The sequence below is a fragment of the Chionomys nivalis genome, chromosome 6 (assembly GCF_950005125.1).
Source record: "Chionomys nivalis chromosome 6, mChiNiv1.1, whole genome shotgun sequence".
Taxonomy (NCBI): domain Eukaryota; kingdom Metazoa; phylum Chordata; class Mammalia; order Rodentia; family Cricetidae; genus Chionomys; species Chionomys nivalis.
The window spans coordinates 95,066,198-95,084,700 of NC_080091.1; the positions used below are offsets into that span (position 1 = coordinate 95,066,198).

The window sequence follows — 18,503 nt, forward strand, 5'->3', positions numbered from 1 at the left end:
CTCTGTGAATCTGCCAGGATGAAGGAAGAAAGGGGGACTTGCTACAGCAGGATCTCACAGCACTAGAGCCCAGCATACTGCGGTGGGTGATTGTATCTATTTATATTTAGAAAACCATAATGCCCTCCTGTGATACTGTGCCTACAAGGCCACAGGAGAGTATTAAATTACCTTCTTGAATGCTACCAAAGCCTTACAGATTTTAGGAGGGATAATCTCCGTCCCTTTGAAACTCAGTTCAAGCACTGACCCACCAGGCATCACATACAATAGGCAGACTAGAAGCGAGCTAAGGCTCCAAAGTGCTGGAAGAGAGCACAGCCAAGCAACCCGTGGGTCACATGTCTTCTAGAAGGGCACCACTGTGACACCAGAGAGCATGTCCAGGATGTGTGCGAGCAGATTTGCGCTCTGGAAGGGAAGGTAGTATAGAGAGAGCCAGCCAGTCGGCCAGGAGCGAGAGCAGGAGCCTGCAGTGAAGCAGGCTGGAGGCACAGGGGTGGAGAGGGAAGGCGATGATGAATACCCCCCTCAACTTTCCTCTCCCTCGGCCCACACACTTGAAATAGAAATAATAACACAACCAACCACCCGCTTGCATTCACGATGTTATCGCCCTACTTAAGTTGCCTCACTCCGGAGGTTCGGGGTATAAAGTGCAGACTGTCGCCTTTGCTGCAGGCTGGCTCCGGAGTACAGGTTCGCGCCGGCGTCGGTGACCCCACCTTCAAGGAAGCGGTCTCCGGGCTCTCCCACGCCACGCCGGGCTGACCCCCGCCCTCCTCCGTCCCTCCTCTCCGCCGAGCTCCCTCCTCCCTCCGGCGCGCCTCCTTCTCGCAACGGCCCCCGCAGACCAGCGAGGCGGCAGCACCCACGTCGCCGCAGCTCCTGCCCGCAGCGCGCCCGCCGCGTCCCTGGCTCCCACGCAGCGCGAGCGGCGGCGCCAGCAGCCGGGACCCCGCACGGTGCGCACGGTGCGGCGGGGGAGAGCCGAACTGAGTCCGGCTGGGGCCGCAGGAGGGCGGCGTGGCGGAGGACGCCGAGACGCTGCGGCCGCGCGGAGTGGACTAGCTGCGCACCTGGAAAGTTACGCGGCGGCCTGGTGAGGCTGGGGTCTCGGTTACCCGGGCGCCGGGGCGCGGAGAGGGACCGCATGGGGGCAAGAGGGTGCTGCCGGGCGTGTATTGCGCGGGGTGTGTTTCTCTCACACTCAGCGGGTCTCTCATGCTGTTTGCATGTGGACATGTGGGCGCTTGCTTTGGCGCCGGTGGCTCCGTACAGCAACTGGGTTCAGAGCACAGTGTGACTGCAACATCTTTGAGCTCGGCTGGGACTGAGGGCTCAGGACTGCTGTCACGGTGGCCATCCAGGCTTTGTTCTCCAAGGTCTAGATAGCCGACTGGGGACACAGGATTCCTGCAAGGACTTTTATAAGTGCTTGTAAACTTGTTTGGGTGTCCTGTCACTCAGCACCCTGAGGGACTTCCACATTTTTGCATATCCTGGTAAAGAAGGGAAAAGAGCAAGTAAACGCCAAGAAACCAGTCTCTTTGGAGACGAGAGAAAAAGACATGGGTTCCAGTTCAAGTATGAGAACTGAGTGCCTAGGCAGAAGAGGGGAGACATATGGGCCGAGAACAGAACCAGCTCAGGGGACCCTTAGGAAGGATGTCGCCTAGCTTACTGCCTCTTCGTCTTATTTCCCAAGTTCTGTAGGAAAGGGGCAATTTCCCTTAAAGAGAATAAAGCATCCACCTGCTCCCTGCCACACCCCCATACACACAAAAGCCTTAGAAACCGTTTCTCATCTTTGCAAGTTTCTATTTAGCTCACGGAGAAGGCGATCATCCCACAGAATATACAGCAGCTGTTGCTCGTGTTCCGGTTGTGTTTCTTACACCAGGGTAATGGGGTGGTGGGGTGATGAATCTCCTCGGAGAATTAGACTGTTCTCGGAATCGCAACAAGGTGTAACTAAGAATAAACGACTTGCAAAGACAATGCCTGGGAACCTACCTTTAACAGGCCTTGACTCCAGGCCTCTGAATTTGCAGGAGACAGAAGAGAACTCACTTCAGAGGGGTAGCAGATGTGTGCTGCCCAGTGGCTGCCCAAGCCCTGTAGTCTCCTATTGTCTGATTCCTCCGTGTTGTTCTCCAGTTATTCCCTCTTCTCCCATGTTTTCATTTTCTCTACTTGGTTGGCTCATTGTCCTGGGATTATAAGTCTCTTATTTCTATTACTGTAAAAATTCTTTGCATGTTCCATTAATAGCATCCTGAAGTCCCAACTCTTGGCATCAGCTCTTTCCGTGGGACCTTTTAAATGAGGTTCTAGCTTCACCCTTCTGAAATGGCTAACGTCTGTGCTTTCGTCTCTGATCTCATTTCTTTTTGATGCTTCTGGGATTCGAGCTACTGCCTGCTGGCCACTTGAAATTTCTGTCTCCATGGTGTGTCTATAAGACTTCTCTTATTCCTACAATTTTTCTTTATCCCTATTCAAACCAAAAGGGATTGCTTCTCCTTCTCTTCTCCCATAATTATAATCTTGCAGGTTTGATGTATGTCCTCATTTGACAATGATTTTCTTTCTTACCTCCCTCCGTGGTTTCATCTCGTCATGTGAATTCAAGTCTTTTTTTTTTTTTTTTTTTTTTTTGTAGAACTTACCTGAGTTTTTCCTTCTTTGCTTCTTGCATAGGCATCCCCATCTTGTATAGGCATCCCCATCTTGTTGGTGCAGGGGCATCTCAAACTCACTTAATCTTCTGTCTCCACTGCATGGCTCCTCTCTCCTGTCTGTGTCATGGCGGATCACTGTAGATGGTGCTCCGTGGAACACCAAGTGAATGAGGGACACAGAATGGAAGCACCACCTTCTTCCAGCTGCTCCAAAATCAAAACATTGGAACTGATTTGCCCCAGTGTCTCCTGTGCAGTTAGAGACTATACCCCAAATTTGACTCTCGATCGCTTCAAGTGTTTTTGAGGTTATAGTATAGTCATAACATTTCCTTCTTACCTTTCCTCCCTCAAAAATCTTCCATATGTCCCTCCTGCTCTCCTTCAAATTTATGGCCTCATTTTTTGTTGTTATTGTATGATATACATATGTATCTATCTAGATATGTATATTATATATGCATTTTAGATATATCTATCTAGATAGATATAGAGATAGATAGATAGATAAAAAGTAGATAGATACATAAGATATCCTGTTCAGTCCATATAATGTTGCTTGTATGTGTGTTTACTTGCTTGTGTATTTTCAGGGCTGGTCACTTGGCACTGGACAACCAATTGGTGTGCTCTTCCCTGGGGCAGATCCCCTCTCCAGCTCTCAGCTGTCCTCAGTTGCCTGGAGTTCTCTGTGTAGGTGTCCTCCTCACTTTAACACATAGCTTCTGACTGCAGCTCTGCTTTTCTTTCCAATCTAATGCTTATGTTTCGATGCTACTGCTCCTCGTGTGGTCATGGATCCTGGGAACTTCTTCAGTTTCCACTTACTTGTCAACTACAGCTACATGCCTTCATTTCTCCCTTTCATTAGACTTTCTAGTTCCTTATTTATTACCGTTTACTGCACTCCTGGGCTTGAAATTCATACAAGTCTCTCGTTTTGAGCATGTCCAAAATTAAACTGGTTCTCCATCTCCCAAATATCCACTCCTCGTTGTGGCCAATGACATCGGCTCTCATCCAGTTACCACAAGGTGAACACGAAGTCTTGATTCCCTTTCTTCCTGCCATCATTCAAATTCCATTGGCTATAATGTCTGACCTGTGCACCCCAACCCGCATTTCTGTGTTTATTGTGTATATGCTTGTGTAGCACCCGCCCACCCTACCACCCCACCAAGAGAGTTGAATGAAATGCTACTAAATCTTTTAGTATACAGGATACATAGTATTCATACAATCCATCCTGTGATTTCTGCTGGGCGTGAGTTAGTCCACAGATAGCTGGAAGTTTGGTATGACAAGCTCGTGTGGTTGTGAATTAGGAGGAAAACATTTTTCAAATCGGGATTCTGTGGACAGATAAAACAGCAGCAGACTCCAAACTGAGCCTGCTGTCCACTGTCACAGGGCAGGTTGAAATGGGATCTCAATTGTGGCACTGCCAGGAAAATTAGCTGTTTCTCATGGGGTCGTTTCTGTTTGGGTTGCTTCAGGGAGCAGAAGCAGGGATTTATGTATTTAGTGATGGCTAATAGTTTTCTAAAAGAGCTCTGGAGAGATCAGTAAATGATAGTCATACAGATACATGCCAGTTTCATATAAGCTTAGAATTTATCTAAGGAAGCCAGTACAATCCCCTCCTCCAATTTCAAACTAAACTGCCAATGTGATTTTTTTCAAAAAATCTACTCTGCTTTCCATGATTTATTGAAAGAAAGGAAGTTGCAGTTACCTATAACGATCACTTCTGTGAAATCCTCTATAGTAATGTTTTCCTCCTCCCAGTTACCATGGAGATAGTCTGTATTTTCTCTAGTTCAAGATGTTTGAGTCATTAGAATAGGTTTGAGACTCTGGGTTGGCTTTAATCTCATAAGCACATTTTACGTGGATTGGTGCAATTGTCTTCGTTTTCCTTACCCTAAGCTTTCTTCATTTGGTTTCTTAGTTATTCCAGGAGCATTATCTTCTAAAGGACAGATATGACTATACAGCTTGAAAAAGAACTTGGCTTGCATTGAAACCCAGATACCACAATAAGGCATGTGCATTTTTGGGTTCTTACTCCAGTATATTACTTTTTTAAGCCTTATTACTCATTACTTTCCCTTCACCCATCATGCTTTTAGCCTATTTCTTCAGTGAGTTAGGCTTTAGGTTTTCTTGCATGCATTTCATCTTAAGTGTTCTGTTTTCTAATGAATAGATTCCCTACTTTCTGGCAGTTTTAGGTTCGTAGAAAGTACAGTAACTAAGTACCAGCCCCATCAGTTTTTGTTGTTCCTAACAACTTAGAAAATAGTTTTTTTATTTTTAACATTTATTTTTACTTACTTGCATATGTATCTCTGTGCTTGTGCCATATGTGTGCTGTGCCCACAGAGGCCAGAAGAGGGTGCCAGAGCCTCTGGAGTTGGAGTTACAGTTGTGAGCTGACTTACGTGGGTGCTGGGAACTGAAGTCTGGCCTTTGGGATACACAGCAAGGTTTGTCAACCTCTCAGCTGTCTCTCTAGTCCCTGTTCTTAAAATCTTGCAGCAGTGTGACATGTTAGCTGCAATTGATGAGCTGATATGAACACAGTACTAACCAAATCCTATCAGATATAATTTGATTTATCCCTTGTATTGTGTAACCTGTGGGTTAGGACAAGTGTGCAATAACATATATCTCTTATTGCAGTGTCATATAGTATGGTCTCAATGTCATCAGCACTTGCTATGTTTCACTTATTTATTCTCTCCTGTTCTCCAAAACTCTTGGCAGATATTAATCTGTTCATTGTCTATGCTTTGTATTTCCCATAATGCTGTGCAACTGGACTCATACAGTATGTAGGTTCTTCCAGTTGACTTCTTCACATAGTGACATGTATTTAAAGTTCCTCTAATTCTTCTCATGGGTTAATACTTAGAGTGGGAGGTCCTTCTGTCTATGTATTGCTTTTATTGGTTATTGAATAAAGAACTGGCTTGGCCTATAGCATGGGAGGAGGAAGGCAGAGTTAGAGAGAAGCCATGGAGCTGCCACCGGAGATAGATGTGCTGAAACTTTGCTGGTAGGCCATGACCTCATGGTGATGCACAAATTAATGGAGATGGGTTAAATTAAGATGTAAGAGTTTGCCAATAAGAAGCTAGAGGTAATGGGCCAACCAGTGACTTTGGAAATAATATAGTTTGTGTGTGATTATTTCGTAGCTGGGTGGCCATAACCAATGACTAGCCCCTTCCCTCAACAAATACTACTTCTTATTCTTGAACAATATTCTGTTAACTATATGAACTGCAGTTTGTTAACCAATAGAAGGACATGGTTGCTTTACAGTTACAGCCTTTGTGGATGGAAGCTGGAGGTTTTGAGGAAGCCACGTGGCTCATATTGAATAAGCAAGGGAGCCATGATTAACTTAGTGACAGCCACCACCCTGTCTTGCGAGGTTCTGTAACACCTTACACACGCTCTGGTGACACCACCTTTCCTGTTGGTCCCTGTCCTGTTGGCTTTGGTATGCTCTGCGTGAACTGTCATCACAGAGTCTTGGTGTAAAGTTATCTACCCACAGACGACTGTGTCTCTGCCTTCTCTTCCTTGCTGTCTATCAATCTTGGGTGAAGTACCTTTTCAGATCTTTTTCAGGTTTGTGGAAAATGTTGTGTGTGGAGAACATCCCCTTTACTTGATTTCTCCCAGACTGGTCCACTCCCTTCTTTTGCAGAGTTTTAGCACAGGGTGAACTTAACAATTTCTTCTTTCATAAATTACTTGGAGTCTTTTATTTTAAAAGTTACTACCAAGTTTAAGATCACCTAGACTTTCTTCTGGGTTATCTTCTAGGTTTTATAGTTCTGTGTCTTACGTTTAGGTCTGTGATCTTCCTTGGGGTTAAATTCTGGTCTTTCTTTGTTTCCATAAGGGTCAGTCCACTGCCAAATTGGGTCCCCTTCTGGGATGCTGTGTTCCAGTGATCTATGTGGCTGTAAATCCACGAGGGCCCTCACATCTCCCTTCCCGTTCATACGCTCGCAATGTTTGTGGCTTTGTAGTGAGCACAGTGTGGGGTAGAGTCAGGTCTCTGACGGTTCTCTTTTAATAGTTTTTAATTTAATTTAACAGTTTGCTTAATTTGGTATAACTTTTGATCTAGATAAGCCTTTCCCCGGGTAAATAATATTAACAGTAACTCTTTAGTATTTACTCAGTCATAAGGCCATACACCAGGGAACAGTGCTAAATTCTTTTTATTGTCTAAGTCTTATGACCTTCTAAGAAGTCTAAATGATATGCGAATTATTTATCTATGTGTCAATCTGTCTTTTCTGTTTTTATTGCTGAAGCCTAGTTGCTATTCTGATGACACAGAAAAACTGATCGAAAGTCCTGAGTCAGGGACTCTGGCTCTGTGACCCTAGCCAGCACTTCACCACCAACTCCCATGTTTACAGATATACTTGCAAATATTCCCTCCCCCTTCTCTAGCTGCTTCCCTTCCGCCACCCCTTGTGTTTCTGTATCTGTGTCTGTGTATGTACAGTGTCTGTTCATGTAGATGCATTTCTATCAGACTCTAAGTGCGTAAAGAGCGCAACAAATATTATCTAGATCAGAGCCAAGATTTTGTTTTTAACCTACTCCAGGGCTGAAGAAAAAACCAAGTTTTTGCTATACTGACTGCAAGGTGTGAAACTGGCCTGCAGGTTCTCCTGGTTCCTTTGCCTTTCTTTGAGTAGATTTTTCTGCACAAGGAGAATTAATATAATGAAGGAAACTATGATATTATCCTCTCCTCTTGCTGAATGCCAAGACTTAATCTCCTCTCTCTCCTCCCTGACTGCCAAGTGTATCCCCTCTCCAGTGATTAATGTTGTGCCTTCAGAGATAACTCGGTGAGCCTTTTTGATTTAAGAATTTCACTTCAGCATGTGAGAATAAGTAGAAGCCAAGGAGTTGCCGAGCTTAAGGAGATTCTGGGTATGATTTTGTGTCATTACTCAATCATTCAAACTGTTTTCTCAACGCCAGTCTTTTGGTGGGCGTTTGTGGGGCTTGGTTCCCTTGTTGTGTTTTGTTCCACAATGGTTTCTTTTCTCAGTAGAACATAAGATCCAGAAAGAGTAAGGGCTCCCTTCCACAAGGGACTGTTTGGATCTTTAAAGACCTCTTGTTTTCAAGGTGTCCAGTTCCCTAGATTTCTGCCTCTTACAGAAATGAAACTGTGTTTTCCCACTGCAGAGATACATGCATCCATCTCTAGTTCCATATTGCTAAAATAGACCCTTATGTACCTCATGACTCCTACATGTTTTGTACTGAAGAAGGTGCTTTACAATCTTCATTATGACCTTATGATATGGAGATAAATACATCATTTTATAGATACAAATTTTAAATCAGGGATGCCATGTAACTTACAGGAGGTTGAGAGAGGCCAGGTTGCTTCCTCCCCTTGCATAGCCTGAATCTGTTGCTCCTGTTAAATTGGGCTTTTATCTCTAAAGTCATTTCTTATTACATCACTCAGTGTCCTTTGAGGTAAAATTGATTTTTAATAACCTGTAGCTGCTAGATTGATGGAGCAACATCCTGCAGCTCAGTTCTCCTTGTGACTAGCAATCCATGTTTGAGGAATCACTTGCCTTAGGGACAGATAAGAAGCAGGCACCTGGAAGCTAATCAGGTTTTATGCAGCCAGAAACCTGAAACCTTGCTCAGGGGCAGCGACACTCAAACAGGTGAAGTAAGAGCTTGCACTGGTCTGGAAGTGTTTGGCAACTTGTGTCATAGTTCAGTGACTTGAAAGGTAAGTTAGCTGCTCTATCCCTAGAAGTGATTCTAGACCTTTTCATATTTAGGGTGTTAGAACTCCTTTCACAATCAAATCCGTGTTCTAATCCAGGAGATGACATGCCTTGGTAAGAGTCCATGACACTTGGAGCCTAGTAAGCAATTGTTTCGTGACTCCAGAGTGAGTCATTAGCTTAATATTCCATTGAAATCTGCTTATGCTTGCTGGGTTCTCTATGAGACAATCCCTTGACCTCCTTGCCTCTCCTTGTTCACAAAGTCTGCCTGGAAGATGGCTCAGGGCTGCACGGTAGGAGAGTGTGTACGTATTAATTTCAGAGACCTTTGGGAGCGCCTTTCAGAATAGCATTCAAGTGAACCCTCAAGCCTCTCTAATGTCTTCTGAATAGCTTGCTCTGGATACAAGTCTGTCTAGGCTCACTTCTTTAAATTCTACTCTCCTCCATTTTTCTGTGTGATGTTAACGGGTAAGAATAATAAATGCTGCCGGCTGAACAGAAGCTTAAAGGCTATGCCTGCTACATGTCTGCAGCCTCTGAAGGCTCCATGTCTGCAGCCTGCAAAGGCAGCTCCGCGGAGGCTTATGTTTATTCATGGCAGCTCCCAGGGAGAAGCCGCTGAGAGGTAGCCCAGTGTTGAAAGATAATTTCCCTTCTTGTTTCTGTCTTGGTTTGGGGCAGCCTCCATTGGCTGGTAGCATCTATTTAAAATTTGGAGGCTGTGTTACATTTTTGCACCTAGCCAGCCTCTGTGGAGGCCACAATTAATCTGGTAGAAGTAATGAAATCAAGTCAAGATCTCTGTTTCTCTCTCAACTTGAAATCTGGAGGAGGGTGGGGAGATGCATGTTTATGAACTTCAGCTCTGATCCTCTGTTCTGATTTTATAAAATCAGAAGTATTTCAGATGATTTTCACAGTTCTGTATGGTTCCCCAGACTATGCCATCCAAAACCGTGGTGCTTGGTGTGCAAAGGGCAATAGGGCAGCATCTGCTGTGTACATTTACTCGATAAACTTATGACCTGCAGGTGATTTACTTAAAAAATAGGATATTTTTTAAGTTTTAATTATGTGTAGGCGCCTGTGAGTGCGGTATTTATGATGGCTGGGCATTGGATCCCTGGGTGCCGGAGTTACAGGTGGTTGTGGGCAGTTGGCACTCCTGACTGCTAAACCCTTGTTGATGGAGCGGCCAGGCTGCGTCCTGCCACCTGGTTAGCTTTACCTGAAATAATTACACGGAAACTGTATTCTTTTAAACACTGCCTGGCCCATTAGTTCCAGCCTCTTATTGGCTAGCTCTTACATATTGATCTAACCCATTTCTAATATTCTGTGTAGCACCATGAGCTGGCTTACCAGGAAAGATCTTAACCTGCGTCTGTCTGGAGTGGGAGAATCATGGCGACTGCCTGACTCAGCCTCTTTCTCCCAGCATTCTGTTCTGTTTACTCCGCCTACCTAATTTTCTGTCCTATTAAAGGCCAAGCAGTTTCTTTATTACTTAACCAATGAAACAACAGATAGAAAGATGACCCTCCTCCATCAAACCCTGACTTACTTTTTAAAAATCCGTTATTATTTATGTGGAATTGTCTCAGTAAACCTAAACACACAGCTTAATTTCCATTGGAGTAATAATATCAATGAAACAAAATATTTTAGTGCTAGCTTTTTAAATTTATAATAAATGTTAAAATAAATACATAGCTTTGGATCTTTAGAACATGATAAATGAACTAAAATTATCCTTTATAATCTCTAATTTTCCTCTAGAAATCAGACCCACTGGATTAAGGATAACAACTTTGGGGACTTCACGAGCCTGACTTTGAGTGTGTGTGTCTGTGTGTCTGTGCGCTCACACATACATGTCTGTGCCTAGGCAGGCTGGAAGTTGATGCTGGCTGTCACTGTAAATTCATTTCCACCTTCTTATGCATTGAAACATGGTCTCTCGCCTGAACCTAGAGCTCACCAATTTGGCTAGGCTAGTTACACAACTTGCTCCAGGTATCTCCTGTCTCTGTATCCTGGGCACTAGGAATACAGGCAGGCTGACTGGCGTGCCTACCCAGCATTCATGTGGGTGCTACCTTAGTTCCTCACATTTGTGCAGCAAGTGCTTGACCCCCTGTGCTGTCTTTCGAGCCATGAAGGTTTTCCTAACAAAAGGATAGACCACGGGCCATCACTTTTTGCATGACGTGATGGCGATCTAAAGTGAAGGCTGTAGAAGAGACTTCATGTGGATGCCTTCTTCTCAGGGACCATAGTTCAAAAGTTTTGAACAACTAGCTTTGTCAGAGAGGCAACACTTACCAAAGTGCCAGGCAGGGACAAATTGCTAATAAAGAGATACCCAACCTGCCTCTACTCTGGGAGGAAGGCTGGTGTGTTGTTTCTAAATCGAGGGGTGCTCTTTACTAGAGTGGCACTGGGAGCGGCAGGAGTTGTGACATTTCCAAGACTCTGTCTCTGTGGCTGCCCCTTGGCATCTAATCTCTGCCGTGCTGACATTCAAACCGCAGTCTTGTTGGATGCTCTTGACAATTGTCCTGAGAAAACGACCAAAGAGAACAGCAGGCGACTCAGGTCGGTTGTAGAAAATGCTCAGGTGTGATGCTTGTACCGGTGGAAGAACAGGAGAGAAGGAACCCAAATGCTAACTGCTCCCGATAGAGGGATATTGAAACTCCATCATTCATTTCCTCTGTACCCATGGAGGAGTTTATTGTTCATCAAAGGAGGGCGACTGCCGTGTGTCTGTTTATAGAGCAGACTGGAAAGGGGAGGGCTGTCAGAAAACGGAACTCCACTTGCTCATTCCCAATTCTGTGCCCTCCCTTAGATTCCCGAGCAACATGGGAAATGGTTCGGTGAAACCCAAACATGCTAAGCACCCAGAAGGCCAGTCAGGGAACCTCAGCACGGATGCCCTGCGGAACAAGGTGGCAGAGCTGGAGCGGGAGCTGAGGAGGAAGGATGCCGAGCTTCAGGACCGGGAGTACCACCTGAAGGAGCTGAGGGAGCAGCTGGCCAAGCAGACTGTGGCCATCGCGGAGCTCACCGAAGAGCTGACGAGCAAGTGTATCCAGCTAAACAAGCTGCTGGATGTCATTCACGTGCAGGGAGGAAGCCCTCCACAGGCCTCTCCCGACAAAGTGCCTCTGGAGGTCCACCGCAAGACCTCGGGGCTTGTCTCTCTCCACAGCAGGAGGGGGGCGAAGGCTGGAGTGTCTGCGGAGCCCACCACCCGAACCTACGACCTCAACAAACCCCCCGAGTTCTCCTTTGAGAAAGCAAGAGTCAGGAAGGACTCCAGGTAAGAAGTTTCTGTGCTTTGTTCCTTCAAGGGGTCTTCGCAGTAGGAAGGACCAGAGAGATGGCCATAAAGCTTCCCAAATGGCCGAGGGCACGGGACCCTCAGCTGTGGAGAGCTTAGTGGAAGGGGTTTGTCTGGGGACTGTATCTCTTATGATGCAGCTTTTTCTTCAAATCTGGAATTGTGCTTTACCTGGGGTGTGAGGTGTATGTTTCAGAGACAGGTGCAGCGGAGGGGCCAAGTTTAGTAGACACCTCTCTGTTCTCTTCACACTCCCTGAGAAAGGACCATGATGGAGATGCAAAGGATGAGGACTCCATCCGTTCACAGCACAGTCCATGCTGGTTGTTTAAAATAAGCAGCACAGATCTGGCCTTGTGTGGAGAGATAGCACACAGAGAGAGACAAGCGAGGACTGTGTGGTGATTAATTGGAATAAAAGGCACAGTGGCTAGAAGCCGTGTGGTAGGCAGTGTCCAGGGAGTGGGGCGTAGGTGAAAGATGTGCAATTATCATGAAGGCCTGGCTGGTGGATGACATGACCTTTAGCTCAGACACAAAGGACAAGCGCTGAGCAAAAACCGGGTGAAAGGAGCATTTCAGGCAAAGGGAATGAATTAAAAGTTAGAATTAATTTTTAAAATTTGATTGATTGCTGTTTAAATGTTCCAAATCAACATGTAATAACTGCACATATTTATATGTGTAGTTTGTTATTTCAATACATGTATACAAATGCATTGATCAAACTGGGCGTTTGGGATTTCTGTGTTCTCACTATGTATTCATGTTGGGGACAAAACTTTGAACTTTTGAAAGAAAATATTCCCACTGTTTTCTTCTTAACTGTATGTCAGTGTGTATATATGGGTAGACTTCTGTCTAAAGTTTGATTTCCTGATTAGGAGAGATTGATTAGAAAGGTGAGTTATGCTCTCCTTTCTGCATTGTCTTCCAATGAATAAGTGTTTTTAATTGATAGGAGATCTTTGCCTTGGTAATGTCTTGGCTGAGCCTGTATCTCTGCGCATGATCTATGAAATTAAATCAAATTTTAATTTACTCACAGGCACAAGTAACATAAATCAAGACAAAGCATCCAAGTTAAACAAATAGCTGATTAATCTTGACAACAAAATTATGAAAGGGGTTTAATTCTTCACCTTGTTGACAGCAGTTGAAGCAGTGAATGATCAATAAATACTTGAGAGGAAAACAGTCATGCTGAGTTATTAATCATACAATTCTGTAGGTGAAGTAAATCTGGTTAACAGTAGACATTAGTAAGGTTTTGTGAGGCCCAAAGTTTAACTATCTAAACCAACTAGTAATAATTATTTTAGTAGTATGGATTTATAAATTATAAACATGCATATTTTTCAGAACTTGAACATTAGCCACTATTCTTTTTGATGGACTCTATATTTTGATATAAGGATGTATACCTATATATTATGCATTGTATCGTTACACACACGTATCTATGTGAACATGTGTAATAGATGATTTACTGTCATCCCCAAATGTTCTCAAATTGAATCTGGTTTTATATATGGAACAGTGTATGAGAAAGCTTACCTCTAATCCATCTCTGTCCTTCTATCCACATAAGCTACCCTCTCTCCTATTAAAACCAAGGGTTTGCTTAGTTGCTTCGTCTGAAGACTTGCACTAACCTTGAGTAAAACACTGCTCTCCTAGAGCTGAATAATAGGAGACAAACGTATTCCTTTGAGCTGTTTGGTTAGCTCTGTTGTTACATGGCAAAGAAGACTGATACCTGTACCCTTTGAATTTCTCAGCGAAGCCCATATCATTTTTCTTCTGTGAAGGGGTCACTGGAAAGGTAGCGATTCTCTGAGTAAGGGTAGCTGTGAGTCCTCTCACCCCCGCGGCAAGCCAGACGGTCACATGTCTATGTGTAGGTCAGGAAGAAGAGAGGCAATTATTGATCTTTTTTTTATAGTTGTGGAGATCCAAAGACAAATTGATTTTCTTTAATGATTCATTCTAAGCAGAGCAGCAGATCATTCATGCCCTAATAATTGTCATCTGCTCTCATAGAGCCTTGAGGTCATAGATGAAATGCTTAAGCAGAATATGGGCCTATCATCTTTCATTGACTGACTTGTTCTTCAACTTCCCTTGCTAAATGTACAAACACATGTCTCCTTCAGTCCGAAATAACTGGTTGAGCACAGCTAACTCAATCCAAGCAGAGATGTGATTTTCCAGAGTCTTAGAAGTAGTTACCATGAACAATTCATTTTTCCATTTCTCAACACTTCTGGTTTAGAGTCTATCCAAATAAACCTTGACTATTTCTTGAGAAGTTTTTGAAAAAAATCATAAAAAACAATATTCTGGAAGTCAGAGCATTAGGAATATGGGGTGTTGGTCACTAACAAGACCTAATACACGTAACCCATTGATTTGGCCACTTTTCAAGCAGAATGCACTCAGTTAAAATGGCTGTTCTGTTCATTCCTAGGCTCTCATAATTTATTTGTGGAGCTTCTGTAATGTTTTCTGAATGAATTGAGATCTAAATTTATAGCTAATATATATGTATCAGTTATACTTTGGATAACTTTTGCTCTCCACGCCTGTTCAGAAAGCCATTGAATATCACTGTGGTATGTTCTTGTAAAAGAATGCCTTTGCCAATATTGGTTCACAGCTCTCTTAAAATCAACAGTCTTAGAGCTGTGAACCATTAGGAGAAATCAGAGGATGAAATTTGGTGAGATGACAAATTAAGAACTCTGAAGTTCTGTTCCAATAATCCATGAGGAGCTGACACTCACAGCCCCACACCTGTGACTTTGAAGACCTCTCCACAGATACACTGTGACTGCTGAGTGACCCTCAGTGACCTAAAGATAGTCTTAGCCCATGCCAGCTTTGTTGACCTGGACCTGCCAAGTGTACTTTTAGAGTTTGAAGAGGCAACTCGCACCAGTGCACCTCTGTGCTTGGAGCGGAGGGGGGGGAGGCATGTAGTGGCTTGGCAGGGGGCCGAGGAGGTCTAGACATTTTCCTCTGCTACAATTCAAAAATTTGTTCTTAAGGATTAGGTTCTAGTATACCTTTGTGCAATGACTGAAAGGCTCTGTAACCCGTGCTGTCCAGTGTGGTACCCAGTAGTCAAATGTGGCCCTTGCATGCTTGAAATGTGGGTAGAGCCTGTAAATGAAATGCATTTTCAACTTCAGTTAATTATGGTTATATATCTACAGGCGTCTAAAGACTATTGGTTATTGCCATTCTAGAATATGTGTTTCCTGTAACTTCCATTGCCAGTGATAGAATCGAGGTCTCTATGGGCTCTTTGGGAACACTTTATAGACAAAGTAAGGCCAGTATAGGTAAAGCCACAGAAAATGTAAATGTTCACTATCCTAGCAGACTGAGGTGGACACAGAGCAGAATCGCTGTGAAGTGGCCCTGGACTTACAGGGCCCTTTGTAGTCACTTGGCATTGAGCCTGTGGACCAGTTTAGATCTTCAAAAGCAGACAGCTGAGTAGGCAGGCAGTCTGCTTCTATCACAGGGACCAGGTTTACTGGAATGCTCTAACTCACAGGAGAGTCTCTCCATTCTATTGGGAGTCTTGGTCTCTGATTTAAATGTGACATAGGTGGATATCAGAAGATCTTAGAGCTAGAGGAAGCTTAGGGATCCTTTCATGCTATTCTCTTCTGGGAAGAGTGTAGAAAGGCAGACCTGGACATTACAAAATAGACCACAGAAGGTGGTGAACTCAGATGGGAATCTAAGATTTGACTTAGAAATTTCTGATATTATAGATCTGCCCACAGATCTCAGTCCTACAGTTCAAGTGCCAAGATGCTTTATGATGACAGAGTCTGTGGTTTATTAATGGTGGTGCTTGCTCCTTCTTCCGCGTGGAGCTGAGTAGGACCTGTCTGCTACGCTAATGGTCAACATGAGCTGTGCCCTAAGCTAAGGCCTGCGAGTAAGGGTGTGAAGAATGGATCTGACCCAAGCTGTGTTGCGTGTGGCAGATCACATATGGTTATTTGAATGAATCCTGTGCGTCTCAAGGCCGAGACAGGAAAGGGTTCAGTATTTCTGTCCATGTGAGACTCGCCATGACCAGCAAGCTAGTCAAGTATCCAGAGTAAGATCAGGTGCTGAAACTGAGTTTTCTGTTTCTGTAGACATTGTTTAGCCAACCCCAGCATTGGCAGAGCAGAATTACAAGCTCATGCCAAATGGCTGGAGGAATGCAGGCAAATTCATCAGAGACATCTGGTAAGGGGCTGGTCTGAGCGCCTTTCGCTAAGAGCGCTTAGACTGTCATTTGGAACAATTGTTCATCTGTGGAAAGGAAAGCGACAACAAAGCCTTGCCCTTGACCTCAGATGTTGACTCCGGTTATAGCAAAGACAGTTTTATTAGTCACTTCTACTGCAGGCGCTGAATAGGTGACGTGGAAAAGGGCTGGTGAGTCACACGTTGAAGCGAGATGTGGGAAAGGAGTGAGGAACAGTACACTGTTTTCACTTGTGCTTCCTTTCTGAAGCAGTGCTGAGCAGTCAGTGTGCACCCGAGAAACGTGTCTCCCTTCCTCAACGGAGAAGTACCTTTGGAAAGAAATAATGTATTAGTAAATGTGTGTTGGTCACCAGTCTGGTGCTTCACAAACATGGAGATATGTAATCCAACGACTCTGCAGATCATTGCTGCCCCACTTTACATATTACACACACACACATACACACACACACATACACACACACAGGATGTGGGATTCCCCTCTGTATGCTGTGAATACTGTTGGTTAATAACGAAACTGTCTTGGCCTGTGATAGGGCAAAAGAGTATAGTTAGGCAGGGAAAACTAAACTGAATGCTGGGAGAAGGAAAGTGGAGTCATCGAGATGCTATGGAACTGCCAGAGGGGAAAGATGTGAGCTGACAGCTGGAATCTTGCTGGTAGGCCACGAGCCTCATGGTAAAATATAAAATGATGGAAATAGGTTAAATTAAGATGTAAGAGCTAGCCTATAAGAAGCTAGGAGCTAATAAGACAAGCAGTGATTTAATGAATACAGAGTCTGTGTAATTATTTTGGGAGTCTGGGTGATTGGGAAATAAACAAGCAGCCTCATACAACACACACACACACACACACACACACACACACACACTAGCAACTGTGGGCTAGTCACCAGCCTAAATGCTGCATAAATGTGGAGACATGCAATGCTTACAGTAGATCATCATATCCCACCTTCCATATGAGAAAATTGGGACCTGAGGCATGACATCACTTATTTAAAGGTTCAAATTCCTTCGTTTCTGAACTGGAATTCAAAGACACAGATGCAGAGGTCTAACCTCTGCTACATGTTATTTTCACCAAATTAGAATTAGAATAGGACTTGTCTTACTTTGGTTGAAAAGCCTTGTAGTAAATTATCTGTTAAATAATTATATCTAGATAATTAAAATGCTATAACTAGCAAAACAAATAAAACACTATCAAGTAAGCAAGTAAACCCATCTCTGTTTTTGTTGATTCTCCATGAAGAATGATACCTTCAGAAAGGGCTTCTCTGAAACGAGTAGGCAGTACCAGGGAGTTGCATGGGGATGGGGCACAGGGGCTGAGCTAGTGACTTCTACATTGCTACCCGAGAGCTTTTAACAGACAATTAGAAATGTTCAGAACAAATTCTAGACTTTTGCTTATTAAGTTTCGTAGTTAAAAATTTGGTGCATACGCTTAGAATACTGCTGCTAGCTCAGCCTCACTATTTATCCAAGCAAACACTGAAGCGCTGAGTCCAGTGAAGGCCTGGGAAAACAGAAATCCAACTGTTTGATCAGATTGCTAGAAGCCATGGTGATGCTTGCCAAGTGCCACGTGTGCAGGAAGTTGTCACGGTGTTTGGAAACAAAGGTTATGATTTATAACAATAATGCTCCCATAGATACCCAGATCCAGGCTAGCTGCTGAGGGATGGATGAGAAAACAAAGTTATCATTTAACTATTAGCTGCTGGCCATTTTCCATACATTATCTCTTGGATGCTTTGGACTTGCCTAATCAGATTTCTCCCTTGTACCAAAGGTGAAATTAAAGCTCAGGGTAATTTATCACTTGACTCAAGCTTGTAGTGTTGATGGACTGTGGAAGCAGGTTTGCATTTTGAGTCTACCTGGTGCCTAGTGCATATCTCAACCAGATGTTGCCTACAGTATGAATGGCTTCCCTTAAGGTCATATAAGCAGGCTTGGGGAATTTTAGGGGGCTGGGGTGGTTGAGAGGTACCCTTAAGCTTTATGGAAGAGGGGAGGTTAAATAAGGGGCATTTTAAGAGGGTCTAGAATTAAGTGCAGCTGTCTTATCATCTAGAAGCAGCTAAATGAATTAATGGCCTCCCTAGTGCTGTCATTTGGCTCCTCTCAGTTCTGGCCTCTGCCTTTTTTCTCTCTGTAGGAATACAGGGCTCTGAGCTGGTACACTCAGCCCCTCTCTCTCTGCTCTCAGCTTGCAAATGCTCTACTTATTCATTTCTACCATTTATTCCTTCTTGCTGTGACCCTGACTTCCAGCTGTCAGCAGCTAGGTTTCAGGAAAACATTTAACGAAGTCTCCGAAAATACCCAGTACTTGAAGTCTGACTGTCTTGAATATTCTGAAGTTAAGTG

General features: G+C 44.0%; 1 protein-coding gene across 1 annotated transcript in view; it reads left to right on the forward strand.

Annotated features, from left to right (window-relative positions):
- The first annotated feature begins 937 nt into the window (after positions 1–937).
- Prkg2 (protein kinase cGMP-dependent 2) overlaps positions 938–18,503 on the forward strand; it is a 106,411-nt gene continuing 88,845 nt past the window's right edge. The window contains exons 1-2 of the mRNA XM_057772998.1: positions 938–1,102; positions 11,346–11,819. Coding sequence (XP_057628981.1) covers positions 11,359–11,819 — 461 coding nt within the window. The 5' untranslated portion in view covers positions 938–1,102; positions 11,346–11,358. The remainder of the gene's footprint in view (positions 1,103–11,345; positions 11,820–18,503) is intronic.